The 26278-nt window shown below is 52.5% G+C and overlaps 6 protein-coding genes across 6 annotated transcripts; 3 read left to right on the forward strand and 3 right to left on the reverse strand.

Moving 5' to 3' along the window:
* Positions 1-267: 267 nt before the first annotated feature.
* B0T23DRAFT_6845 (lipoxygenase) lies at positions 268-3041 on the forward strand. Its single transcript, XM_062841645.1, has 2 exons — positions 268-745; positions 838-3041. Exons 1-2 carry the CDS (start codon positions 357-359, stop codon positions 2714-2716), a joined length of 2268 nt encoding a protein of 755 aa, XP_062696681.1. The 5' UTR covers positions 268-356; the 3' UTR covers positions 2717-3041.
* Positions 3042-3452: 411 nt separating this feature from the next.
* On the forward strand, positions 3453-4020 carry B0T23DRAFT_424565 (uncharacterized protein; the record flags this gene model as incomplete). Its single annotated transcript, XM_062839857.1, has 2 exons — positions 3453-3762; positions 3944-4020. 2 exons carry the CDS (start codon positions 3453-3455, stop codon positions 4018-4020), a joined length of 387 nt encoding a protein of 128 aa, XP_062696682.1.
* A 1968-nt stretch (positions 4021-5988) lies between these two features.
* On the reverse strand, positions 5989-7596 carry B0T23DRAFT_306130 (uncharacterized protein; the record flags this gene model as incomplete). Its single annotated transcript, XM_062834354.1, has 2 exons — positions 5989-6721; positions 6794-7596. The coding sequence occupies 2 exons, from the start codon at positions 7594-7596 to the stop codon at positions 5989-5991; spliced, it is 1536 nt and encodes a 511-aa protein (XP_062696683.1).
* Positions 7597-10531: 2935 nt separating this feature from the next.
* B0T23DRAFT_6907 (uncharacterized protein) lies at positions 10532-14226 on the reverse strand. Its single transcript, XM_062841652.1, has one exon. The coding sequence runs from the start codon at positions 14083-14085 to the stop codon at positions 10759-10761; it is 3327 nt and encodes a 1108-aa protein (XP_062696684.1). The 5' UTR covers positions 14086-14226; the 3' UTR covers positions 10532-10758.
* Positions 14227-17719: 3493 nt separating this feature from the next.
* Positions 17720-20609, reverse strand: B0T23DRAFT_6933 (uncharacterized protein). Its single transcript, XM_062841658.1, has 2 exons — positions 20590-20609; positions 17720-20331 (listed from the first exon to the last, which is right to left on the reverse strand). Exon 2 carries the CDS (start codon positions 20156-20158, stop codon positions 17888-17890), a length of 2271 nt encoding a protein of 756 aa, XP_062696685.1. The 5' UTR covers positions 20159-20331; positions 20590-20609; the 3' UTR covers positions 17720-17887.
* Positions 20610-22065: 1456 nt separating this feature from the next.
* B0T23DRAFT_6937 (protein ORM1) lies at positions 22066-23293 on the forward strand. Its single transcript, XM_062841659.1, has 3 exons — positions 22066-22553; positions 22681-23039; positions 23117-23293. Exons 1-3 carry the CDS (start codon positions 22418-22420, stop codon positions 23162-23164), a joined length of 543 nt encoding a protein of 180 aa, XP_062696686.1. The 5' UTR covers positions 22066-22417; the 3' UTR covers positions 23165-23293.
* The last annotated feature ends 2985 nt before the right edge of the window (positions 23294-26278 follow it).

Here is a 26278-nt window from a genome sequence, read left to right on the forward strand (position 1 = left end):
ATGCTTCATGCATGTAGACCCTGCTGTGTTGGCACCCTCTCATCCACCTGGCCAGGCCGAGCGTCCGGTACCTGGCATTGGGTACTCCGCAATCCCAAGTTTCCCAACCTCGTCTTTTGATGTTTTGATTCGGAAACCACACGAATGGCCAGATGGGCGGTGTCCGCATAAACGTCATTTTCCAAGATCATACCCAACCTTATTCAGGCAGCCCAAGTCCGAATTCTGGCCCACCGCTTCTTCAAGATGTTCTTTTCAATATCTGCAATTTCATACCACCACGGCAACAGCTGGATCTGTATGCCCTCATTCATTGTACGCCAAATAAGAGGTCCCCTGAGGAAATCTGAAGCAAAATGGCGGTCTCCCGCCCGAAACGATCACTGGTTCGCCGAGCGGTCGCCTTTGTGAAGAGACTCATTCACAAGCATCCGGTTCCTGATCTGTCTCTGCCTGTCCCCACAGCAACACAGGCAGCGTCCCGACCGGACAAGAAAACCATCCTGAAACATCCAGCAAAGAAGGACTTTCTGAAACAAATTGTGCCCGAAGCGGTTAACGACTGCCCGTTGCCGTCCTTTGATCCCGGCATCTTCCACAGTGAGTTGCTGGATCTCAAGCTGTATCCGGAGGTCGACCCCAATGATCCCAGAAAGATCAGGGAGCCAGAAGGAAACGTTCGTGAAGGAACCTATCTGGGTACACAACTCGCCTTAACACAGGCATATGAGCGTGTTGAACAAACGTGAGTTGGCATCAACGGTGATGGCCACAAACATGAGGCGTTGAACATTGCCTGTCAAGAAGAAATTGCATGTGGCTGACTTCCACTTCTAGATTCAACTCTCTTTTTGATGTTCTCGGTATTGAACCCACCTTTCCTAGATACGTCTCACTGGAGCAGCAAAGGAATCTTTACCAGTTTGCACCTTATCCCAACAACGCCGATGGAACCCTTGCCGACTACCCACCTCACCTTCAGCATATTCCTGTGGATCAGAACCACACGGTCTTTGGCGTCTTCAACAATGCCGGTTTGCTCGAAACAGCAGTCATCTTGCAGAAACTCATCCCGGATGAAGATGGATTTATTGGACGGACGAAGCAGTGGTTGCTGGAGAAGGCTCGCGCTGCTGCGTATGGAGGTGAACCGGAGAAAGGCATCACCATCCAGGACGTTGAGGACTACAACAGGTTTCATCGCAAGGTAGGCACCGACATTGCTGGTGGCGGCAACATTGGCCTTCTGGACGACTGGTACAGCGATCGACGCTTTGCCGAACAGCAGTTCACCGGTACCAACCCCACAACCATCACGCAAGCCGGGAAGCAATGGATCGGCGAGTTCCTCACTGCTGCCAGAATTGGCGGCTATAATGCATGGACCTCGGCTCTGGAGGCCGCAGACCCCGCCTCTCTCTTCGTCCAAGACGGGAGTTACTTCCGCGACGCCGTCGGTGTCACCGACCCAACCGCCGCCCTCCACCACAAGCAGCCCGGCAGCGACGACAACTGGTGCGTCGGCGCCGTGAGTCTCTTCCAACTGCACGACGACGGCAAGCTGCACCCGGTCGCCATTTGCATTGACTACCGCGGATCCATGGAGCAATCCGTCACGCTCTTCAACAACCGGCTAACCCCTCGGGACTCGACCAAGACCGAAAAGACCGACTGGCCCTGGCGATACGCCAAAACCTGCGCCCAAGTAACCGACTGGATGCGACACGAGCTAACCGTCCACCTCACGCTTGCCCACCTAGTCGAGGAAGCCATCATCGTCGGCACCAACCGGTCCCTGCCTATGGAACACCCCGTCTACCGCCTCCTCTCGCCGCACTGGTACAAGACCCTCTCCGTCAACGCCGCCGCCCGCGCCACTTTAGTCCCGCAAGTCATCGTCGACATTGTCGGCATCTCGCCTGAGCAATGCCACTCCTTCATCCGCCACGCTTACGACACCTACGATTTCGTAGCACATCACGTCCCCAACGACCTCGCCCGCCGAGGGTTCCCCAACACAGCCGAGGGTCTATCCGCCTCCACCCGCTACAGGAACTACGCCTACGCAAAGGACGTGCTCGCCCTGTGGACCGTTCTGAGATCTTACGTCGCCGAGATGCTCGCCCTCTCCTACCCCTCTGACGAATCCGTGGCTCAGGATCGATACATCCAGTCCTGGTGCAAGGAAATGCGCCAGGGCGGCGCGCACATGTCCTCGTTTCCCGAAATCGGGGACTTGGACTCCTTGACGGACGCAATAACCATGTGCATCCACACCGCCACCTCGTTTCACTCGGCTGTCAACTACCTTCAGAATTTCTATCAGGCTTTCGTCATTGCCAAGCCGCCTATGCTTTGTACTGCCCCGCCTACTTCCCTGTCGGCCCTGCAACAGATGAAAGAGCATGATCTTGTGGCTTCCTTGCCTATCAACAGGCAGCGCCAATGGTTGTTGAGTGCGCAGGTACCGTGGTTACTGAGCTTCAGAACACCGCAGGATCGATCATTGCTGAATTATGCGGCGAGTATGTGGCGGGTGTACAAGACGAAGAAGGGGAGGAGGGAGAAGATGGTTGCTGAGGCTAGTGAGAGGTTGTATGCGAGGTTGAGGGAGACGCAGAGAGTGGTGTGGGAGAATTCGAAGGCGATGGAGAAGGGGAGTTTGCCGTATATGGTGCTGGATCCGGGGAATACGGCTGTTTCGATTTTGATTTGATGGTTGGTGTGACTGGATTCTTGGGGAGGTTTTCTCTTTTCTTTTTCGCTGTTGCTTTTTCTATCCCTTTCTTCGGCTTCTTGTCCTTCAAGTTTCTTACAATGTTTTCTAATATTGATGGATATGATGTTGACGACCATAGAAAGAAAGATCTTGGGATCATCATGGGAGGATGTTTGGTTGCGATTGCGTACGGTCGGAGAGGTTGTCTGTTTTATTCGTTTTTGTATACCGCTCTGAATATTAGCAGAGAAAGAAAAAGGTGCTGGTCACCACTCTAGATAGTTGTCATATCGTCATAATCTAATCAATAGTTTTCCATCAATAAGAAGCAGACATGAGGCCATCACCACATGATTGTTTACTTCCACTCAGGGGGGAACTTTCAGCAGTACCTATCGGATTATAGCGCATTTCCAGCAGCTGTCTTTCAGCGCTCTTCAGCGGTTGCAGCCAGCCCCACTTTATAAGTCCCCTAGACCGCCAAGCCATGCACCAACGTCACACTGGCTCCAAACGATCCCCACAAAATTTTTGTTTCTGTCCTTCAGTCGCCTCCACTGAACCTCAAGTCCCAGATCTGCTACCATCTTATCTCCAACCTTCCATCCGACCCCGTTGTCCTCCGCCCATCCATCCTTTGCGACCTCTTCCCGAACTTCTCGTCTTCTCACCCGCCGTTTTTGTCTCTTTTCCGCCCTTGTAAATCAACCAATTCAAGTAACCACCGCCCACCATGCCCTCCGTCAAGAACCCCAACGGCCCTTCCAAGAACCGCCTCATCGCGCGCGCCGCCTCCCTGCGCAAGCAGCGCCAGCGCGAGTCGGCCCAAGGCAAGCTGGAGAAGATCCACAAGATCACCAAGGAGGACCTCGCGCGCGGCGCCCGTCCCGGTCTGCTGCCCAACAGCGGACCTCGCAAGGCGTTGGGCAAGAAGGCGCAGCGCAAGCTGGAGAAGAAGCTGGGGTATGCCATCCGCCGCAAGATGGAGCGCGAGGGACTGAGTAAGATGGAGGTGGAGAAGGTGGAGGAGATGATGGGTATTGGTGAGTACAAGTATTTTGTTCTGTCTAGTTCTTTCCCGGGGGGGGGGGGGGGGGGGGGGGGTATGAGGGGGAATGGGGAGACGAGGGAGAGGAGGGAGAGGAGGAGGAGAAAAAAAGAAAAAAAAAAAAAAAAAAAAGTAGCTTGCGAGGGCTTGCGCTAACAGGTTTGCGACAAATACAGGCAAGACCAGCAAGAAGAGCGCCGAGACCGAGGAGACCACCCCGGCCACCAAGGAGGTCGAGATGGATTTTTCCTAAATCATCACTACCATCATTATATCGACATAACCATGCATTTACAACAACTGGCGTTGGGGGATAATACGGAACCATCAAAAAGGGACGATACGCGAGACAGAGAAGAAGAAGAAGAAGGGGAAACCATGGTGCCATCAGCAAGAAGAGAAATTATTGGACAGCAATTGCATGAAGAAGATGAAAGAGAGGAAAAGGAAAAGCGTTTATCAACAGGATACCCTTGGCGGCAGCAGCAGCAGCAGCAGCAGCAGTGGAAAGAGTGGAAAGAAGAAGAAGAAGAAGGCTTGGGTTGGTATCTATGGTATAGATACGGATGATTACTACCTTTTGTTCACCAGCCGGCCAGCCAACCAGTCATGTGCTGTGTTTCAGCTGATATCTCGAGAGATTCTTCGAGAACCGATGGATGGATGGAGCTCTTCAAGTCCTAGGCAGTCATGTCCCTTCACCTGTCTCTTATACCTCCCAACTCTCCCTCGGTAATGTTCATCGAGTCAGACTGCGAGATAACTCCGGGGTCTTCAGTGGCTCTATCGTTACGATCATCCATCCGCCATAGCCACACTCGTTGGGGAACGGCCAGGGAACGGCCATTCATCCGGCAGTTCTGGTCTTATCCCTCTGGTTGGTGGTGGTTCTTTCAGCAGCCTCATTTTGCTTGAGTGAGCCAATGAAGGGATCAGTTTGGAGGGATCTGTTAAGAGAAAGAACCGTGAGACACACAATGTGGTCGACGGGATGCATACCTAACCATGGCGATTTTTTCTGCTAGAGAATCCATGGAAGGTTGGGTTTGGGTTGGCAAAAAGGAAGGAAAGGCGAAGGTTACCACGCATACCCAATAGTCAATCAAAATCGCATTAGAAAGAAAACTTGTTGTTGTTCAGCGCAGTCATGGCTTATGCAGATGTGATTATTCTGACAAGTAACGACACTCCTCTACCATCATATATATATATATATATATATATATACAATCTCCTCGAGGCCTTTCTAACCTCCATTCTTCAGACCTCCCCGCCATATATACACAGTACAATACACTAGAGACGTTCCTCTCTTCCATTCACCATCTCCTCCTTTCAACAACGCAACGCTCCTCCTCTTCCTTCTCCTCCTCCTCCTCCTCTTCTACAACCCAAAGTTCGTACTAAAAAAGCGGAACACCTCCCTCCCTCTCTAGCTAGGACTCCTTGAATGGGTATCATGCGTAACGTGATCAATGCTTGTAGGTAAAAATACATGGCAAACAAACCTCCAGTGTAGTGTAAAAGAGTAAACAGTAAGTAAAAGAAAACAATCTAGGCTCTTTCTTCCACGGTACATTGATGAAAAACGCTGAAGCCCAATCGATGTGCGTGTGTGTGGGGGGGGGGGGGGAATGTGTGGGAATGTGAAAATGGGATGCTCTAATTCAAAAGTTCATTGGAAGAAGAACTGAATGCCGCCACAACCACCTAGCCAAGCCCGTCAACACCTGGGAAAATGCGAAAAGAAGCAAGCGGAGAGAAGAAGAAGGAGCAAAAACGATCTCCTGAGAAAATAAAGAAACAGATTGCTGCTGAAAGCATGAAGGGAAAGAGAATGCCAGAATGAAGAGCCGTGGGTGTAGAAAGCGAATATAACAAAAAAAGGAAACAAAGGATAAGAAGAACAGAAGAAAAGAAAGGAAGGAAGAAAGAGGTAAGAAGGAGGTTAAGAAGATTGCACGCTCTGCCTGCCTGCGTGCGGGTGCGGGTGCGGGTGCGGGTGCGGGTGCGGTGTAACAACACCTACCTGCATTGGCTCACTCACTCACGCTGGCGCCACATTTCCTCCTTTAGCATGTCCATCTCCATCTCCATCTTCATCAACAAGTCCATCTCCCTTAGTTCCCTTAGCTTGCCGTCGCCATCTCCCTCGCGTCGTCGTTGGAACATGCATGCGCGCTCATCGTCTTTTTCTTCCTTTCTGATACTCCTGATACTCCTAATACGATGCCGTCGCCGTCGTCGCCGCCGTAGTCGTCGTCATCGTTGTTGCCATCTGACCCGTCGGCGGGGGCGCCATGTTATTATGATGATTATTGTGATGATTATTATGGTTGTTCCTCGGCGCCATAGCCTCCGTCAGTGCCTGGAGCTTCTGCACCAACAGCGTTGTCTGCTGGGTATTCTTCTGCACTTGCTCTCTCAGCTCCTCGTTCTCCTGCCTTAGGCGCTTGACTTCCTCTCGTAACTCGGATGTCTCACCGCCAATGCCAAAGTTGTCGTCATAATCGCGATGACGGCGTTTGCGCTTTAGTAGAAGCTGGGAATGGGATTGGGGATGGGATGGTTGTGGGTGTGCTTGTGCTTGTGCTTGGCCTCCAAACGAGTTGTCGTCGCTGGTGGCTTCGTCGGACTCGTCCGCGCCCACATTGGCATTGATGCCGCCGCCGTTTGAGATGATCATCCCCATCCCGCCGTTTGTAGTACCGTCTGCGCTGTGGGTGTGTACCCGCCGGAGATGCTCGTTTAGGTTTTCAAGCCGGGAGAATCCCTTGCCGGTGGCGCGCTTGCAGCTTTCGTGAGGACAGTGCAAGGGGTTTTTGGGGCCGCCATGCTTGCCGTGAACTTCACGTTCGTGACGCAGAAGGCCGCCCGAGTAGGTGAAGCCTGGTAGCTTCTCGCAGCCTACGGCGCCACATTTGTAGGGACGGTCGTGCTTGTCCATGTGTTTACTTTGAGAATTGTAGTTAGTGACTGCTTCTTCTTCTGGGGAAGGGGGTTGATCAAGGAAGAGGAAAACGTACTTCCATTCGCATTTGCGACCAAATTCTTTGATGTCCTCCGCGCATCCAGGCCACATGCAAACAAATTTGCCTTCGGCATTCTTGGTCGCCTGACGAACCGGCTTGGGGATAGGCTTGATTCTCCCCGATGGTGCTGGCGTGCTCGGCGACTGCTGCTCCTGTTGGGGATGTGAAGGTGGCGATGGCGCGGCTGGTGACAAAGGCTGCGTTATCTGCGCAACTAGCTGTGGAGGAAGCAGAGGGTGTACAACACGAGACTGCTGCTGCTGCTGCTGTTGTTCCAGTGGTGGAGTCAACTGGATAGGCAAGGAAGCTTGAACGGCCAGTGAGCTCGTGACTGGTACGTCTACTGCTGATACCGGGGCCGGCTGAGGTTCGCGTTCCGGCGCCGAAGCGGCGAGGTAGTCATTGAGTCGGGGATCCGTCTGAACGGCGCCGAAGGCGGCCCCTGCGGCGGCGGCGGCTGCATGTGCGTTGCATGTAGCACGGGCAACTTCCACCAAGTCATTGGATAGGTCGCTCACAACGACATCATTGGCGTTTGTGAAGCGATCAGTGTCGCCGGGTGAGCCATGGTGTTGCTCGGTGAGTTCTTGATGATTGTTGGAGTCGTGGGGGTGGTGAGGGTCATGAGCTTGTGGGTGATGGTCGTGAAGGGAATGCTCCAGTTCTTGCTGCTGGGTTTCATGGGTGGTTTGTGAATGGTGTTGTTGATGATGAGGATCATGCGTGATGTGGTCGTCAATATTCGGGTAATTCTCGTCCTGGAATAATTCCCGTTCTTCGCCGTAGACGATGCTCATGTTGTCGTGTGACTGAAATATTTCACCGTGCGCGACGATGAACTTGAACACGGTCAGACAAACGACTATATCGGCTTCTTCCTTGTGAGTTAGCCGTCAAAGACGCCGCTGTGAGTGGTGAGATGCTGATCGCTTATATGTCGAAACTCTTGAGATACTCTTGTGAGAATACAAGGTTTCAACAGCCGATGGACGGCCTGACTTTAATAGGCCGCCAGTGTATAAGCGAATCTGGATATTGACCTTGCCCTCCGCGGTTGGCGGCGCACCTTCTCTTACACCTCTATCTGTTGATACTGTATCAATGTCAATATTGGCGCTGGTTGGACAGGCGACGGAGGTTGATACCTCAGGCAATTAGAATTTTGCTTCAGGTTGTGAATTTCGACGTCCGCGTGGGCGCCGCGCGCTGTCAAAATTTCGGAGGGGTTCGGGTGTTGTGGCTCGGTTCCCGGCCCGCCGATGCACGACACGTGCACAGGTGGTGGTATCCGACAGCTGTATGACAGCTGTAAGATTTGGGGCTGAATGCTGAAAAGAGGCCTCCCACGTGACTCAGCGTCTGTTAATGTTAAGTGTTAGTGCAGCTTGTACTTTTCCAGCTTGCCCTGAACAACAACGATATCGAACTTCTTCATGATGCTCACCTTGATGATGGCACAACCTTCTAGATATATCTCTTTTGACTTTCGATGAGAAGGCCGCGGAAGTGAGTCGCAACCCGAACGCTGCTCCCTCAGGTATCATGGAAACCAGACGATACTTTCGAGGCAGCCGTGAGGTTTCCATTGCTTCGTCCTCGCGCGCCTCATCACGGAAAAGTGACTCACTGGGGTATCACGCACCATGGTCCCTGGCTGAGAGTAACGAGGCGACATCGCGAATGGTCAAGCTAGGTTGACAGAGCACGGCGCAAGGCTGCAGCATCCAATCGTAATATCTCGTGAGCTCTCCATCAAGTCGCTACCCAGCTCGCCTTCGCAATGCATGGCCCAAACGTAGACCGTGGCTTCTACGATAGCCACGACGCTGTCTTGCGACATCAGCCTCATTCCCAGCAGCGGATCGTCTGTCTTGTCCAGTCGGATAGATGACTACCAAGCCATCCCAAACAAGTGATCGGCAATGCGAGAATGGCGACCTGAAAGATAGACCAAAGCTAATGTCGGTAGATAGGTCTAAGGCGAGATATGCCATTGTATGCCCAAGGCCGAGTTTCTATTGACTGGCCTTCAGTTGGGACACCGAACTGCGGAGCGCTTGGGGCTGCCTCCCTGCCAGACTCTCAGACGTTAGACTAGTGTATTGAAAATCTCCGCTGGTGCCTGATCGCCAACGACTCGCTTGTCGATACCAGCCTAGAACCTGGTTGATCATACGGGATATTCCGAGGACTAGAGACGTAGGGAGAAAACACTTGCTAGGAGCCTCCTTGGGCGTACGAGGCAAACGCGTCCCTCAACACCAGTCGTCATCAGATGCTCAAGATGTCACAGACGAGTGTGGCTCTGCTATTCCTCGTACTCTGGGGAAGTACTGGGAAAGGGTTAGTCTGGAACAGGTTACCGAATGGACGTCACATCTGGCCGTTGCCAAGAGAGAGAGAGAGGGAGGGAGGAATGAAACTGCCCCTGGCCCTAACCAACAACTTGAGGCATCACATGTCTGGAGACGGTAACTGGGGTGACACTGACCATGTGAAAGTGCTCTAGTAAAGGTAAGCCGCGTTGCTTAGCTTGGCTGTATAGACAGACACTGCGCCGTACAGTGAAAGCTCACACCGGGGTGAGTGAGTCACCTATAACCTCCGAGTGATGATAGTGAGACTGAGCAGCCTCGAGGATGGTGAAATGTACCATCGTGAACTTCATTTTACGCGGGTCGTGAACGGGTGTGATCAGTCGTGAAAGTCATGGGTAGTAACTAGTGTAGCGCACATGCGTAGGTATGGCTGTGTCCATGCCCAACGATATCTCGCCGCAGCCGCTGCTCGACGTGACGCGTCTTGTCTCGCAGTGCCTCGACCGCGGTTCACGGAAGGGGATGGTGATGTGGTAAGATCCCGGCGACGATCCAGGCAGCTTAGACAGCTATTCGGGCCATCCCGCGGTAACATGCCTAAGGTGGTCAGTCAGCACCTGCCAGACCCCACACTTTCGGTCAGCGATCCAGGGATGAGGCCGAGATTTCCGTAGTAGGTAACTCCATTGACGGCGGCGACCGTGCCTTGATTAGCTTGACTGATGTGACCATGAGCGTGATGATCGCTTAGCTAGTATTGCGTATTGGGCTGGAGGCAACTTGGCAAAATTGCCTGTGTGCTCGCTTAAAAGGGTTGCCTAATCCGCGATGGTAAGCTACACAACTTTGTTGGTAATGTGCTCCCTCGCGAACATGAACTGGAGTGTCATATTGATGTGAGGAACACAGAAAGTAGGTCCTGTCACGACATCAGAATGGATGACCAAGCCTTGTCAACACTCAGTGATGTGAGAATTTTGACAGGTCTGTACAACCTGACGGCCTCGTCATTCGCAAAGGGAAAAGGCAGGACGGAGTTTATGGCACTTCCGGACCTCCGAATGACACCACCTTGTATCACTTCGCCCGTTGGTGCCTTCCCAATTGTGCAGTCACTTGCTGTCTTCTGACCGTGTTCTCAGGCGACAATACAAGCAGTCACCATATTACCTCACATACAAAGAATGAGGCAACTCGCGAGATCATCAAGCAAGCTCATAAAATCAAGAAAACAATCACCTCCTCCATTATATCAAGCATCGAGCTCAAGCTATATAAAACTATATAAACTAACTAAAACCAAGGGGAAAAAAAAAAGTCGTCACTTCATATCATAATCATCATTTTTCTTTCACATCATCATCATTAAAGCATTATGATCATCAACCGTCCCGTCCGCTCCAACCAAAGCCCATATAACCATCCGTGTACTTGTATGCAGCCGTTGTCCCTCCTCCAATGTCTCCTTGTCCCCTTTCCCCATCCAATCTATCTATCTATCCTGAAACCAAGTTCCTTTCATGCCGTAGTCCATATGATGCCATCTTTTTACGCTTCAGACGTATGTGTCCGACCATTCAATGGTACGGATCTCTCTATACTTTTCTTTCACTTCTTCTTGAGATGGCCCAGCATCTTCACTTAATTTCCCTTGTACCCTAAAACGCTGTGGTTGGTCATCAACGGGACATGGGCATCCCGGGTGCCAGTCGTCCCTTTGCTATAACCACTGGCACTGCTCTCAGTGCTTCCGTGTCCATACTTGTGGTAGTGATCCCTGTGCTCCTCCCTCCTTTCTCTCACATCCCTCTCCCTTTGTCTTCTTCCCGTGTCATCTTCACTCCTCCTCCCTCGATGCACCACCGTCTCGGTCCCGACCATAGAAGAGATCCCGGGAGTCCCGGTTCTGGAGGGCACCGGAGTACCATGCCTCGAAAACCCTGGCGTTCCCGCCCTGACGATACCGATCAACCCTTCTTTGAGTCTCGTTCCAAGTCCATGAGAAGAGGAAGAAATGCCGTGGTTGGAAGGAGGAGGAACGGTAGGCGGAGCGCAGATCGCCCCGCAATCGGCGTGGTGTTGGTCGTAGGGGATGCTGAAAGCCAGCATGTCCTCATGATCTTTGTCGCCGGTGACAGCCGAGGTGGGGGCAGACTCGGCGGCGCCAGGTCTCGCGCGTGAGGCGTTGATGGCGGCCATGACGGCTGGCGAGTCGTGCCCGTGGTGGCCCGAGTGTTTGCGTCTGTGACCACTGCCGGTGTGATGGTGGTTGTGGGAGTTGGCGCGCTTGATGGGAAACGGGTTTGAAAGTTGTGGTTTAATGGAGTGCGAGTTGGAGCGTTTGGGCGGTTGGGGACGCATCGCTTGCGGTTGAGGTTGGTCAATGGATTCCCTTGTGGAGGGGGTACCGTATGGCCCATGAGCGAATTCCTTGCTTAGTTTCTCGAGGACTTGTTCCCGGGCCTTTTTGAGGGCGGCGGCCCGGTCTTGCTCGGATTCGACGTGGGCCTCAAGGTCGGCAAAGAGGGAGGGGCCATCGGGATTGGAAGAAGTAGAGTCGCGGAATAGGAGGGTACCAACGGCACCGCCGCGTGCGTTTTGTGGTCCGCTGATGCCGAGGAGGGGACCGGTTTTGGAAGAGGGGTCGTAGACGGTTGGCGAGAGGACGGCGGGGGAGGGGTTGGCGTTGAGAATTGGGGCCGTGATATTGAGCCGGACAGCCTGAGGAGTGTCCAGGGATGGACGTGGGGAGAGAATATGATCTTGCTCCGTCATCCGGGGAGGAGAGCGGGGAGGGGTGGGCGAGGCATAGCCGGGTGGTGGTGGCGGCAATGCTTTGTCTTTGTTGGACGCACTACCGGCAGATTGGGGAGGTGACGGTGGGAGTCGCTGGGCAGCAACTTGTGGTGGTGTGTGAGGAACGTTCTTGGGTTGAGGAGGCTGAGGTAAGTCCTCATCGTCGACGCCGTTGACTTCCGACATGGTCTTGAGTTCTGGCAAGGTCGGAAGAGTCGTGACCTTGTCATCCTCCGGGTAGTCTCGACGGTGATGACGATAGTGTTTGCCTTGACGAGAGCTCGAAGAAGAACGAGAACGGTGACGATCGCTCGAATCGCCACGGCGGGAGTAGTTAGTCTTGCTTCGACTGAGGCGTCCCTTGTCCTTCTCCTTCTCGCTGCTGCTGCGGTGCCTACGCTCATCATCGCTGGCATGTTCGCGGCGCTCGCGGTTCCGGCGACGCGATCCACCGGTCTCCTCTCCCTCGGTGATGCTGTCATCTCCGTGATGGTGCTTCTTCGACCCCTTCTTACGGAGACGCTGTTTCTTGATTCTCGTGCTAACGGACACGTTGGTGCCCATATGCAGACCAGCAACATCCACTTCCTCCTCGCGCTCTTCGCGAATCGTCGTGATCGTACCGCTCCCTCTTTTGTCGACCCTTCCACCATCGTGGATGACGGTATTCGTAGTCATACCACTCACAACGGCAGCATCCGTCACACCCTTCGCCCACTCCTGGACTCCCATCTCCAATGCATCCACGCCATCCTCAAGCCCCCCTCCATTGAACAGCATCGCCTCCACATCCAGGTTCAACAACCCCATCTTCATCGCTGTAGCAGCCGACGACTCCGTCAACAGTGTCTCGCACCCATCCGTTGTGCTCGACAACCCGCTCACCTGCCTTCGCTGACCCTGCCTCATCACGCTCCCACTTTCCACACTCCCACTGATCGACCGTCTGCACCAAATATCCCCCCTTTTCCCGCCCTTGGCCCTCCGTTCCTCTTCATCAAACAGCGGCTTGAGCGCCTCATCCCACGTCCCCTCGCCTACCAGCAAGACCTCCTCGAACTGGAACTCCTTCACTGTTCGCATGTGTCTCTTGACTAACCCGTTAACCTGGCTAGCGTTCATTGTCGCGTTTCGTACCGACAGATACTTGAGACGTGGCATGTCTATATCCCTTCGTCGCGGCCTTTCCGGTAACGGGCTCATGGAGTCTTTCAAATCGTTGGACTGTTTCTTTCGCTGTTGTTGTTTTGATCTCGCGCCCGCAGGAGCGAAAAGGGGGTCTCCACCAAGTGCTATAGGGCAAGGCCCCTTTCGGTGTCCATCCCAAGTGAAACTAAGCTTTTCCAATCGTGGAGCAAACCCGCGAATAAACTCATCCATGATCTTCAGGTGGTCCAGTCCGGGCGAGGTAGGGTGGTAGAAATCCCAGCTTTCGACGCTGATGTACAGCTTGCGGATTTGTCGCCAGCGACGCTCGGCCGAGGGGGAGGAACCGTAGCCGGAGCCAGGCGTGTGGCGAAGGTAGTTGAAGGCCGTGGGGTGAACGCCCGACAGCGAAAGCTTGGAAAGCTTGGTGAGCGGCGCCCGTTCCAGCGAGATGCGCAAGCTGATCAGTGCGTAGTCGACGCAGTCCCTGCGGTACCGATCCTGGGGGTTCTGGCCGGGGGTTTTGATGGAGAGGTGCCGCATGTTGGACAAGTGGCGCATGGCGTGGATGAAGGAAGGCACGTTGGAAGCGGCGTGGAACAGGGGTGGGTACTGCTCCGTGAGGATCTGGCCTAGTTCGGAGTTTGTGAATTTCGGTCTGACCAGCGCCGCGGCCATGGAGGTGATGGGTTGGTAGAGGAAGGAGATCTCGCGGCCTGTTGTCGGATGGATTAGGGGCGGGAGGAATGTAGCGTCCGAATGGGGGAAGTAGAAGGTCAGGTGCTCGACATGATGGCCAATTCGACTGAGGGCGCAGATGCGTGTTTGCTTGGTGAAGGTGTTGGCTGTGAAAGTTACGTGGATTCGTAGAAAGAGTCGCTTAGTGAGGAGGGATGAAAGCGTGGAGTTGGCGGCGCGGACGGCGCAGAGGTCGCGCTTGTCGAGCAGATCGAAGAGTTTCTCGCGGATAGTTTCGTGTTTCCACAGGCAGTAGATGTCTGCGTGTGGTTTGGTATTAGGTGCCATGCTTGCTTTTGCATGTCTTGGACGATGTGGTTGTGATTTTTGGGTATATGAAATGATGGTTGAAAGTTGATTACTCTGATATCACCCCGTTCTCCATGGTATAGAACTCAAAGTGAAGGACGAATATGATTTGATGAACGACAAGTAAGAAGAAGAAGAAGAAGAAGGATAAGGTGGGCAGGGGAAGAGAGGCTTTGGGTATCTTGGTGGTGGTGGTACTCCACTAGTGTAAGTCCTCTGTCTGTTTTCGTCTTGGGCGATGATGGTTCTCTCAAGAGTCCGATGTCGTCAAAAGAGGCGAAAGTCGTTTTCGGTTCCAGACCTTGTACAACAGAAAGGAATATGAAGCCAAAGAAAACCAAGAGAAAAAAAGAAGGACTTTCTGTTTTCCCAGGAAGAGTGGAGGAGGACTTGGACAGGGAGATATACCCCACTGGTGACACCTCATCACCGACCGACATAACATGGACCTACCACTCGGTATGTCTCCTCCTTTGAACTTTTAGACTAGTAGTCATCCACGTATCCGGTCAGTCGGTCGGTCGCGCGTTTCCCCATCCCGTCCCGGAAGTTGATCCCACCCCATTCATCCACTCACTCATTGACTCCTTCCGCCAACAACCGCTGGCTTTGACTTTGCGAAGCGATCATCCGTGCAAAGTATCCCATTCAACCATAGCCACAACCATGTCCATGACAAGCCATGCTGGAAAGACTACCGCCTCCCACTGCATTCAGAACGTTCAAATACATAACAGGCCATAGGTTGTCCATGGCGGCCAGGGTGGCTCTCCATGGCTTAGAAATGCACACTGAGCATATGCCAAGCATCAAAGGAAGGCCATTCAGACGGTAGACTAGTGTATCGACATGGATGTCGTATGGCTGTCAGAGAATTATCTTCACAAAGTGCCGTCCCTCCTCGTGCATCTGCAGATGGTTACAGATGATGGTTGCAAAGATTCTGGGGCGACGGCATCTCGGACGGCTGCACCATGCAATGTCGGTCGGGACAGGAACAAGTGGGTGAGAGAGAGAAAAAAACGGATTGGGACGGAATGTGAAAGGCTTCTCGAAAGACCCGAGACGACTGTGATTCCGCAGTCTTTTGCTCCGTCGCGTCGACTCGGTAGCCCAGTTACTCCATGGCGAGCGCGACCTTTGGACCGGACTGGATTCTGACGATGGTCGCCGTTGGTTGATGATGAGCCGCACCAGAGACTGTGAGTGGTCAGACCGGATTCGAAATGTGCTTTTGGACCCCGCATGACACCAATGCAGCCTGTCTGATCTCTCGGGACTTCTCATCCAGTCAACCTCACCCAGAAACGGGATGGTGCTGCAACCAGGGGCTACCAATGAGTCGATCCAACTGAAGGGACCGAAAACGATGCCAAAGGTGTGGTGGCAGTCGCCGGTGGAGAAGAGCAACGAGAAGTTGAAACAACGAAACAAAACGTCGATGGAGGAGGAGGGGCGGGTGAATCGATGCTTTAGCTGGTGCTTATTAACACTTTCGGACCACGGCTTCCGTCGGTCATGAAATTGCTTGGAATAAAACTTTTCAGACATTTCATTGCATTTAAGAAGAGACCAAAGAAACAACGGAAGGCTTACAAGTATGCATCAAAGGTTTGGTTTTTTTTTTTTTTTGGAAAGAATGTGGTTGAACTTTCCGCTTTTGTTAGCCACGCAATTTAACTGTAAGTAGTCAGCCATGAATCATCCCTTGGAGTTGGGGAGAAAGTGCAAAGCGGGAAGCTGTTTAGTTATCGATAAGTAGCGTTGCCAACCAATCGCAACTCCCCATTTTTCCAAATCCAAGCCGGGCACCTCACCCAACACCGAACATCCCCTAGCGGAGGCCTTTCCGTACAGCCACCACCACCACCACCACCACCACCACGACGGGCCAGACAAGTTGACGTGGATCGACAGGATCACATCGTGCCAGAGGCTAATTAATGGACTCAACGAGTTTCGTTCCGTTCCGCCGCGCGTGTTTCGTGAAACGGGATGGACCGGGACTGGACCCTTCTTGCGGCCCCGCTCTCTGCCTGCGGCTCCCCCCCCCCCCCCCTGGCTGTAAGGCATGAGAGTTGACGCCCAAAAGATTCACAATCAAGCGACATGTCAGATTCCCATGGTCAAATGTGTAGGGCTGTGGGTGGTGGGCAGGTATAAAGACGGTATAGTACGCCTTACTTTTTGGGAATTGCATTTGCGTGTGACTTCTTCTGCAAGAACACTGATGCGGAAAGCACCACAGATGTTAGAGGTAGGTACTGTACCTAAAAATTAGGAATCGATGTCTCTCCCGTCGGACGACTCCTCTCATGGAATCAGAATGATGAGACTTTTTAGTAGCCCTCTCCGCAGTTGGCTGCTGAGTTGTCACCCCTACTATGGAACCAGGGGGAAAAACTGCCAAACGGCTAAGCTGATGTGTTAGCTAGCTGACTGACAGTTGGAAGTGTCAAAACCAAGGCGGTGATGGAAAGCTTAAAAATCAAGACAGCTTTCAGTTTTTCAGCGCGTTGGACCTTTAGGTGGTTTCATCTAACAGGAGACTGTAGTTCATCGATGGCTTGACCGACTGTAAAAGGTCTCGGGTGGGCGGAGTGGCTTTTATATGTACACTTCATCATTAAGAGGAGATCTTGTTTTGCGAAGCGCTGCAATGACGGGAACTTGAAACAGTGATGATCGGGTGTAAAATGGAGAAGTTGACCGCGTTTCCACCCACATTCATGACTACCACCATATGGCCATGTCAGGAAGAAGTAAAAGCTCTTCTTGATCGTTGACCGAACAATTGAAGATATCCCGGAAAATAATTACGTGTACCTCTCGCCTCACTATCCTCTGGCCATGGTTCTGCACTTTTTTGTCTCTCCGAAATTGCAGACTTGAAGCGAGAACAAGAAATGAAGGAACAAAGGGGTAAAAAGACCCAAGAATCGAGGAAGAGTGTAGGTATGTGATGACCGTCCTAGAAGTTGTATAATCAAATGGAAAGAGCCAACGACGGGCGAGGACTGCCTAGAAGTACCCGCCTATGATCCGGATTATCCATGTGCAGTGTGATGCCAAAACAGGCAGTCGCGGAGGAGGAAAAGTTCATTCAAGAGGAAGGAACCATTGCAGGTATGTTCAGATTCTAAGATGACTGTGCATGAATTGAGTACTTGTACCTCTAGTTGTGAGCAACAGTGGATGAGAGGATTGAGGTCTGGCCTTGCTAGCAAAGGAACAGGAACCATGAAAACCAAAAGGTCAGATAAAAGTTCTCAATCGCCATACATACCGCCATACCGAGTCTCATTCACATCCCTCATACATACAGACATGAGATCAAGGATGACATCCCTGTAAGATATTACGGTGTGTGCTTGATAAAAAGATTCACAACAACGACAAAAGCCGGAGGGAACTCCTGGATCAGACTTCACACCCTCGACTGCCATGGCCTTGCGTATATATCGTTATCCCTTTATGTATTTGCTCGATACGGATGCGCCTGTAAGGGTATCTCCAACCGCTGATGACAAGCTCTGTTTTCGACAAAAAATACCGTAACTTTGTTAGATTGAGGTACGGCCCTGCTTGAGCGACTTACAAACCCCTTCGCTGGTAACCTATGCCGAGCCACCGCATTCAAGCAATAATTGTGATTCTTAGTGCTGAGCTAGAGAGCAATGCCAGCCCGGCCACTGATCAAGGGCCTCGTGAGATCAAACAAGATCACCGCATGCAAGAAACACCACGTGCCTGTTCAATTCCGTGCCCGCCCTCGCCGCGCTCACCACTGCTTCCCACCTCTGCCCCTCTTGCCGCCGCCGTATCCACCGCGGCCACCATTACGACCGCCACGTCCACCACCACCACTGCCGCCGCCGCCATTCTTGAAAGAGTCGCCTCCCCTGCCATGGTTGTAGCTCTGGAACTCCCTCAGTCTTCCAGGCGGCGGACCAGGCGGAAGTGGCGGGTTGAAGGCACCACCACCTCCTCCATTCTTACCCCGGCCACCACGGTTGCCACCACCTCCAAATTGAATCCTAGACGACGATCCCTGGTTCTTCTGGACCGGCGGCCTAATGAACCCCTCATCCTCCTCATCCTCATCGTCGTCCTCGAAAAAGACATGTCTTTGCGGGGCAATACCATGTCCAAAATCCGGTCTTCCGCCATTGCTACTCGCATCCCAGTCCGCATACGGGTCCTCCTCGTTATACGGCGCCAAAACCGAGCCCTTGGGCATCGGCTTCAGCGCGATGGCCACCTTTTCGGATTCCGGATCCACGTAAAGCTGCTCGACGTTGCTCTTGCTCCACGTCTCCCACACCGTAATCGTGTCCGGGCGCGCCATGTTCATGCCGCAGTCGGCGCCGTAGTGGCCCGCGTTGCCGCAGCAGTAGCAGTAGATAGGCAAGGCCTGGACCTTGGAGGAGGTGAGAGGGTCGGGCTTGAAGGTGCGCCAGAGCTCGACGCAGGTCTCTTCCAGGTGACCGTCGCGCGAGCCGCAAATGGCGCACTCCATCTGGTCGCGTGGGAGGGCGAGCTTCTCGGGGCAGGACTCGCTTTCGTGTCCGAGCTGACGGCATTCGGTACAACGGCGGCGGGAAGGGCAGGCGTAGGATGGGTGCTCGGCGACGGCGCTGCACCAGCGGCAGGTTAGGAGGGGGCATTGGGACGAGTCGTGCGAGTAGGAGGCGCATTCGATGCAGAAGAGCTGGTCTTGTTCGAGGCCGCAAAAGTATTTGTGGCGGATGTGGAGGTCGACGTCTTCGTTTCTGGGCGTTGTGGGTTGTGATAGTTGCTCCTCGTTTCTGGCCGGGGTCGCTTGTGGGCGCTCGCTGTATTCATCGGCAGCTTCTGTCTCTTCGTCTTTTGGTGGCTCCTCTGCCTCATCTAAAGCTGGCCTTGGGCTGGCTGCCATGATGCCACGGTAAACGGCTTCAACATCCTCGTTGTTCTCGAGAAAGAAATTCCGAGCAACGTCCTTTCCAATGGGAGTTTTGTTCTTTGTCACGATCTGTTTGAACCAGGCGCACCAGGACGTCCAGATAACGCCCAGGAGCTCCGGAGTACTGGCGGTCAAAAGGTCTTGATTCCGATTGATGAGATCCTGAGACCACTGAAGGAATCTGGTCGTCCACAGGTCTTTGTTCTTCTTCAACTCGTCCAAGTCCGACTTTGGGACCAATGGTGGCATTGTTAGATTCTCAAATCTGGTACCTTGGAGGGTGAATCTGGTCCATCTTGCTTGGGCAGACTTTTCCTTCTTCTTTGGCTCCTTCTTTCTAGCCTGTGTCTTTGGTCCCTCAGGCTCGCCATTGAGTGCTTCAGAAATCATTTTTTCGAGGCTTTCTCGGGACAGCTTTTGCGCTGAAGCCAGCTTGGATCCCGCAGCCACCTGATCTATAGAGCAGCATTTCTGGTCCGCGTGGTCCTGCAGCCACTGCACCCAAGCCCTGTGCAAAAGATCGGGATTGTTCATCTTGTTGGCCTGAGCCTCGTCCATCTTTGTCTCGGGCCATCGAATATTGTGCCTAATAAGAGCCTCACAGAAATCCACAAAACGGTTCTGCCACGATTCTGGGTATCTTGGTCGTGCCCTGAAGTGGGCGAAGGGCTCATGGGGAGGAAGGGCGAGCCAACCATCCAGGACCTTTTGGTCCGCCGGCGATGAGCTTTTTGACTGCTTCGCTCCTCTGGTCTTCTTGACAGGCGATGCCAACGCCACCTCTGATGCGGGCTCTGGCTCGGCTTCCTTCTTTTGCGACTTTTTGCGCAGGTTTGATGTGCTCAGCGATATAAAGGATGTCCGCAGGCCGTTGCTAACGCCGCGGTTCCAACCACCATGCGCTGGTGTACTCTCAGCTTCATTGTCCTTGGTCGACGCCGCTTCAGATCCGGAAGGGGACTCTCCTATCTCACCCTCCTCGAAATCATCAGCCGGTCCGTTGGAGGCAGCCTCGGGATTTCCCACCCGGGCCTTTTTGACACCCGAGGCATCCGAATCATCGTCAGCCGGCCTTTTGCGGCTGGATGGCGAACCTGGAGCGCTCATTCTGGGTTGGGGTAGTCGATATCTGACAAGTGAAACGAGAGACTGAGTGAGTGTCTGGGGAAGTCAAAGTGAAGTGGCCGAACACTGCAAATGCCAGTGTTGAAATTTTAGTGGGGCAACAGCGCCACAAAAGCAAGGCCCTGTTTGTAGACCACGAATGGCCGGATTGAACCCTGGTTTTCATGCTTGTTAACTTTGGCTCCCAGTGATGAACCAAAAAGATAAATAAAAGACATCCAGGCGATATTCAAAGGTCACAATGCAGGGCGGAACCATGAATGCGGTGGTGTTTGCTGGATCGCGCAGGATAGTCTGAGAGAAGACGCCTCAAAGTCTCAGGTGGCTCACCTTGTTATTCCAAAGCTGAGCGCTCGTGACTGATGAGCTGAGGTTGAAGTCAATGATTGAATAGCAACCTAACACCAACTGACCGGTACCACCACCGCGTAGCTTGAGCCGGTCAAACACGAGGTCCACTTATTGGAACAGTCTTCCGAAATGCGCTTGATGATTCCGGGGTGCTGGCGGTGAGATGGCGGCTCTGCAGGGCCGAGATAACTGGGAGGGTTGATGGCCGTGGAACGAATCTCGAAGTTGAATTTGTCGTTTTGCAGTTCGCGTCGAGCAGGGTTTGGATTGGAGTGTGACGGATCTTGGCGCCGGCGACATTAACAGGTGTGTCAGGGTAAAATGTGAAGGTTGTATGCTGGCTCCAACCTCAGCTGTTAGGGGCGGGCTCACTACGGAGAGCGAAACCCAGCTGTGTGCAGTGCAAGCCGAAATTTTACAATTTCGCAACCTTACACGCCAGGGACGAGATCTGGGTACCGCGTTATCTCGTTTGCAGTGTGCGACGCTAACAAAGAGCACCAAGGAGACCCTTGTGGCCGAGGCGGTCTAGAGCCCCGTCTGGTAATTTTGGGGAATATGACACCAATGATACGCGATCCACTTGCGAATTGCTCAGCCTCCACCAACCTATGCCTGCCATGAGCTGCTGCTAAGGTATGGATTGCCAGCTGCTCGCCTGTCGCAGCTTCAAGACTCACGTGGGGAGAGACCCCTTTCATCAGTCAAGTGGAATGATGCCTGCCACGACAAGGCACCACCCCAAGCTGCAAGGTCAGGATTGTTTCAAGGTCCCTTGGGTCCGCACCAAAAGGGCGTCCGCGGGATGCGGGACGGTGTGTGGTCAATCATCAAAGGTACCTAGGGGTCTGTCTGGGTACGCGTGGCCTCTTGATTTCCTGTTGTTGGGGTTTATATTTTACTGGCAATCTATGATGGTTACGTAGACATATTGAATGCTAGGTATGTATACCGTAAACACTTTTGTTTCAAAGTCTACCTGATAGGTAGCTGGTGATCCGTTAAAGCTGAAAAGAAAAAGCAAGATGGGAGTCCAGAGCACTTCAGACTGGACAGCTGAGGTAGAAACATTTCTCCACTCCTGGATACCATTCCCCGCTGCTGATTCGCCGACGGATTCCTTTCTCCAAAGTGGAAGTTGACAACGTCGGCCTTCCACTTGGGGGGACAAACGGGGAACTCCATCCCACTTCAACAGTACACAGCCAGCACCGGGCCCCTAGACTAGCTAGACTTGAGCCCTTATTGGCGAACAGGCCTACCTTAACCTTGCCGGCACGTCCCCTCCCGTCTCAACCTCTTTCAGGACCGGCCTTGCTTCCTCCCGACATTCTAGATTGATACCAACAGTATTCGTTCATCTCGACAACCGAAATCTGCCAGACGGCGCCAGCATCGATACCAGATTAGCGAACATTTATCAACCTTGTTCCCCCCTTTTTAACCTTCTATTTCGGTGACTGGCTGGTTTCCTTTCGCCCAAAAAGCCAAGTGACATCATCCCACCTCGACCGACAAGTTGCACCATCCTCGCATCACTGTCAAGAGATCAAGTCAACAGACGACTATTAACATCGGGCGGCCCTGAATCAAAGTCCGTTTGCGCATCCCGAGATTCCAACAGACTCAGTTTCATATTTTATCAACGTCTCCGAACTACGACGGGCAGCGACGAACACGATAGACCAACTAGTCCGTGATCTTCGCCACTCCGCGCAAACCCACGCACCCGAAATCTCTACATAGACATCAACCACGCCGACGACCATCTCCGTCGGTCTCAATACCGCCAAGGTGGCTTCCTCAATCGTCCTCCCACGCACCGTCTCTTACGACGCACCCGCCGCAACCTTGGCACCGCGTCAGGACTCCTTGACATATCAGAACGCAATGACAGACAAGGGTGGCCGCAGGAGGAGATCTAGTAGCATTCTCCAGGTCTACCATGAGCCTCTCGAGCCCGTTGAGCAGCTGAGCGACCAGGCTGCTCTCCCCAACTTGAATGCCAACTGGGTAAACGCAAAGGGTAATGATCCTCCCGTCCCCATCCCTCCCCCTCCAGACTTGCCGTGATCCCTGCCCTCTCCGCCGCGGGGTGCGACCAAGCTTCGACATGTGTAAAGCTTATACTAACCTCTCCTCTCCTCAAACAGGCGCATGGACAATCCACTTCGTCCTAATCCTCGCCCTCAAGATCATATACGATATTGTCCCCGGTGTCTCACAAGAAACGTCATGGACGCTGACCAACATCACGTACATGATCGGCTCATACATCATGTTCCACCACGTCCGGGGCGTGCCCTTTGAGTTCAACGGCGGCGCCTACGACAACTTGAACATGTGGGAGCAGATCGACGACGGAGCCCAGTACACGCCTGCCAAGAAGTTCTTGCTGAGCGTGCCTATTGTCCTGTTCCTGCTCAGCACGCATTACACGCACTACGACTTGACGTACTTTATCATCAACTTCTTGGCTGTCCTGGCGGTCATCATTCCCAAGTTGCCTTATGTGAGTTGGCCCTGGTTCTAATCGTTTTGGTTATGCGCACCTAAAGCATATCACTAACTGTTTATCCCTTTCTACAGAGCCATCGCATGCGTGTCGGTCTCTTCTCTGGCGTTCCAGAGGAATAATACCCCCCCACGATGAAAACGAAGATAGAGATTGGAAAGTGTACCGGAAACGAGTTTAAATCATACTGTCTCGCCTTCTGGAAGCACGACTCTAGGGTCTCCATTTGGCAAAACAAACACAGAAAGAACCGGGCTGTGGTTTGGGCGTTGCAGGTATCGGTGGATCGAAAATAATAGGGCGCTTCTCAGGGTCATAGAGGAGGAGGATCCAGTCCAGTCAGCTGCCTCATAGTGCTGCTTCTCTCTGTCGTCATCATCATGATTGGCAGCAGAGCTCTACCTAGGGAAAGCAGCACGTTATATGGGTCAGCCGAGGGAAGTGCTCCACCAGCACCAGGCTTCAAGGCATATGTTGCGAACTACACTCCGGTCGGCACAGGATTGGGTCGGGTTTTACGAGATATAACACAGCACAACACACATGGGTCAGGTCAGGTCAGGTCAGGTCAGGTCAGGCTAGGGTATGGTAGAGAAACATGGTCGGTTCTGTCCGGCGGAGAAAGGTTCGACTATGAACAAGCATGGTCTGGTGGAGGAACGAGGAAAAAACATGTAAAGTGTTTTGTGTTTTCGGGTTTTTTCAAGTCTAGGGTTAAATGTATAGGATCATTAGCGTCACTTAAAAGCATGGTTTTACACTCTATCCGTGTGTTTCTGCTGCTTTCTCTTGCTGCGGGTTGAAGTGCTTGCCATGTCAGATTTTGGCTTGTTTCTACACAGTTCTAAATTGGTCCATTTTGTTAACTTGTTCGGAGCTTAGATAATCAACTCAGGAACTACTACCAAAGTCATACACACGGGCTTTCGGGCAAGGTGCTCGCTCCCCAAACCACTTGTCTTTTTGCAAAGTCTACAACAACTAGAGGTAACAAAACAAGTTGCCGGCAAGTCTAACTTCAAATTAGCTCGACTTGGCCAACTCCCTCACTTGCTGAGATCTGGCCTGCTTGCGTCCGACTTGACTTGTGTGAAGAAGCACTCCTGGTTCGTGAGCGAGTTTTGTAGGTAGGTGAGTGCTGAGGCAAAAATGGGAATCTTGTGCTCGTGGCCGCGTACCAGGCAGGGAGCTCCCACTATGAATAAGAAGTTAGCTACCTGCCGCAGCTGTTGAGGAATGGTCCATCCAGGAATCCGTTGGAGATACAACATCAAAGGGCAACATTGCATGTGCGTTTCTTGGTGCGTGGTGATGCTTGGTGCTTGGTGCTAGACTGGATGCTTGGGTGCGCGGTAGGTATGCAGGTAGGCGTCGCTCGTGCAGTTGGTTGAGATTCAAGGCAGAGGTTGTAAAGACGTGATGTGGCGATGGTGGTTCCTGGTTTTGAGCTTTATGATGCTAAGTGGAAAAAGGGAGGCAAAATAGAAGTATTATGAACTCGTAGAATTGGGCTTTGAGCACATAAACGTCTTGAAATGCAAAAAGAAAGCCTGGTTATAGCCATATCTTCTTGCATCATACATGCATGCCTGTATATGTATGGGAGGCATTACCTATGCAAGTTTGACAGCTCCGGTATATCGATTAGAAGTAAGGTCCGAGGGGTTTTGAGAGCCTTGAGATCTACCTCTACTGTTGGAACATACCTAAACTCTCTTCACCTTGTATAGGAATCTTCTTCTTCCTGGTGCTTCTGCATGATGCTTGTTCGGGAATGATAGTTTTTTCAAGTAAGACGTCTCAGAGTAACAGAGGTGGAATTTCTCATGGTTTCTTTAATTTTCTTGTCTGGGAGATGCTTGTAGACTGACGAGGCCTCAGCTGACCTCGTCTCAGCGCGGGATCGATTCTATTATCAGGAAATGACAGCATCATAAACCTGCGAATGCTTCATCGTCCTTGGAAGCACTCCTTATCTTACAGTGTTGTGCGAGCATGTACTAAGCTCACAGAAGCGACTCGAGATGCTGCAAGGACACTTCACAGTCATGGAACGCGTTGGCTTACCTCGGTCCTTTCGTTGTAAGGTCTATGTCAGGTGCAGACAGAAGATTTAGTAAGGCATGGTAAGTAAGCATCAGTCAGATTCGAGGAGAAGCTGCCAGTACGAAAGCATCTCCCCGCCTTGTTGGCTGTTACTCCCAACTCTGAACAGCAGTAGGAGACGTCGTGGACCATTCCACGGGGTTGGCACATGCAAGCCTTTACTACTTCTTGCTTACGCAGGTAATTTGTTTGCTTGCGTAAGGGCATATAACAAAAACAACCTGGTAGATTCCCAGATCAGTTCTGGACCGTTCTATGCGCGGGTACAGAGATATTTCCCAGGTCATGCAACAAATCCAAGTATTTGACTCGCAATAACTGGCCTTTCGCAGCTTACTCATCCCTTCATATCATACTGCATTGCCATTCTCAGCTTCACGTCCAAGTTCTACCCAAGTCAGAGAAGTATGAACCACCTCAAACTTGCGGTACCCCCAAGATTCGCCATCGATCGATGATGAAATCTCCCCCAGCTATGCGCCCTTCCGGCAGAAGGGAAGAAACATGTGCGCTTGGTCCAAGGCCCTTCTCCAGTCCGGCCACCTAGATATAAACACCCATCACTCTCAACTCAGTTGTATCTTGACATCTTATTTCTTTACCTCACAGCAAAGAACCAACATCCAGGCTTCTCTTGACTGTTAGGTGACAGTGGCATCCGCACACTTCCAAGCACACTTCAAAGTACGTGTCCAAGTTCACCTATCTTGGTAGACTCCCTTGAAGGGTTCATACCACCTACCTCAGCGGTCTATCTATCTGTCTATCTGTCTATCTTCTCGTTGCTAACTTGTTACAGTAACCTACCTCGTCCAACCAAAAACAGCCATGAAGTACTCCAACACCTTCATCGGAGCAGTCGCGGCTGTCTCCCAGCTCGCCCAAGCTGCACCAACCAACAACAACCACATCCGCGGCACCTCCAACGATGATGGCCCTCTCGTCATCCTCTCTCCCGATGAGGTCGTTCCCATCGTTCCCATCTCCCAAGTCCCTCATCACAGCTATGCAGGTGATTCCGCTCCCTTAAAGAGCCTCTATAGTGCCCTTGCTGGTGGCCAGAAGTCAACCCCCGTATGGTACAGCAAGGCGGCCAAGTCCACTCCTGTCAAGGGTCAAGGTTATGCTGC

This window comes from Neurospora hispaniola, assembly GCF_033458365.1.
Source record: "Neurospora hispaniola strain FGSC 10403 chromosome Unknown B0T23scaffold_1, whole genome shotgun sequence".
NCBI classification, from domain to species: Eukaryota; Fungi; Ascomycota; class Sordariomycetes; order Sordariales; family Sordariaceae; genus Neurospora; species Neurospora hispaniola.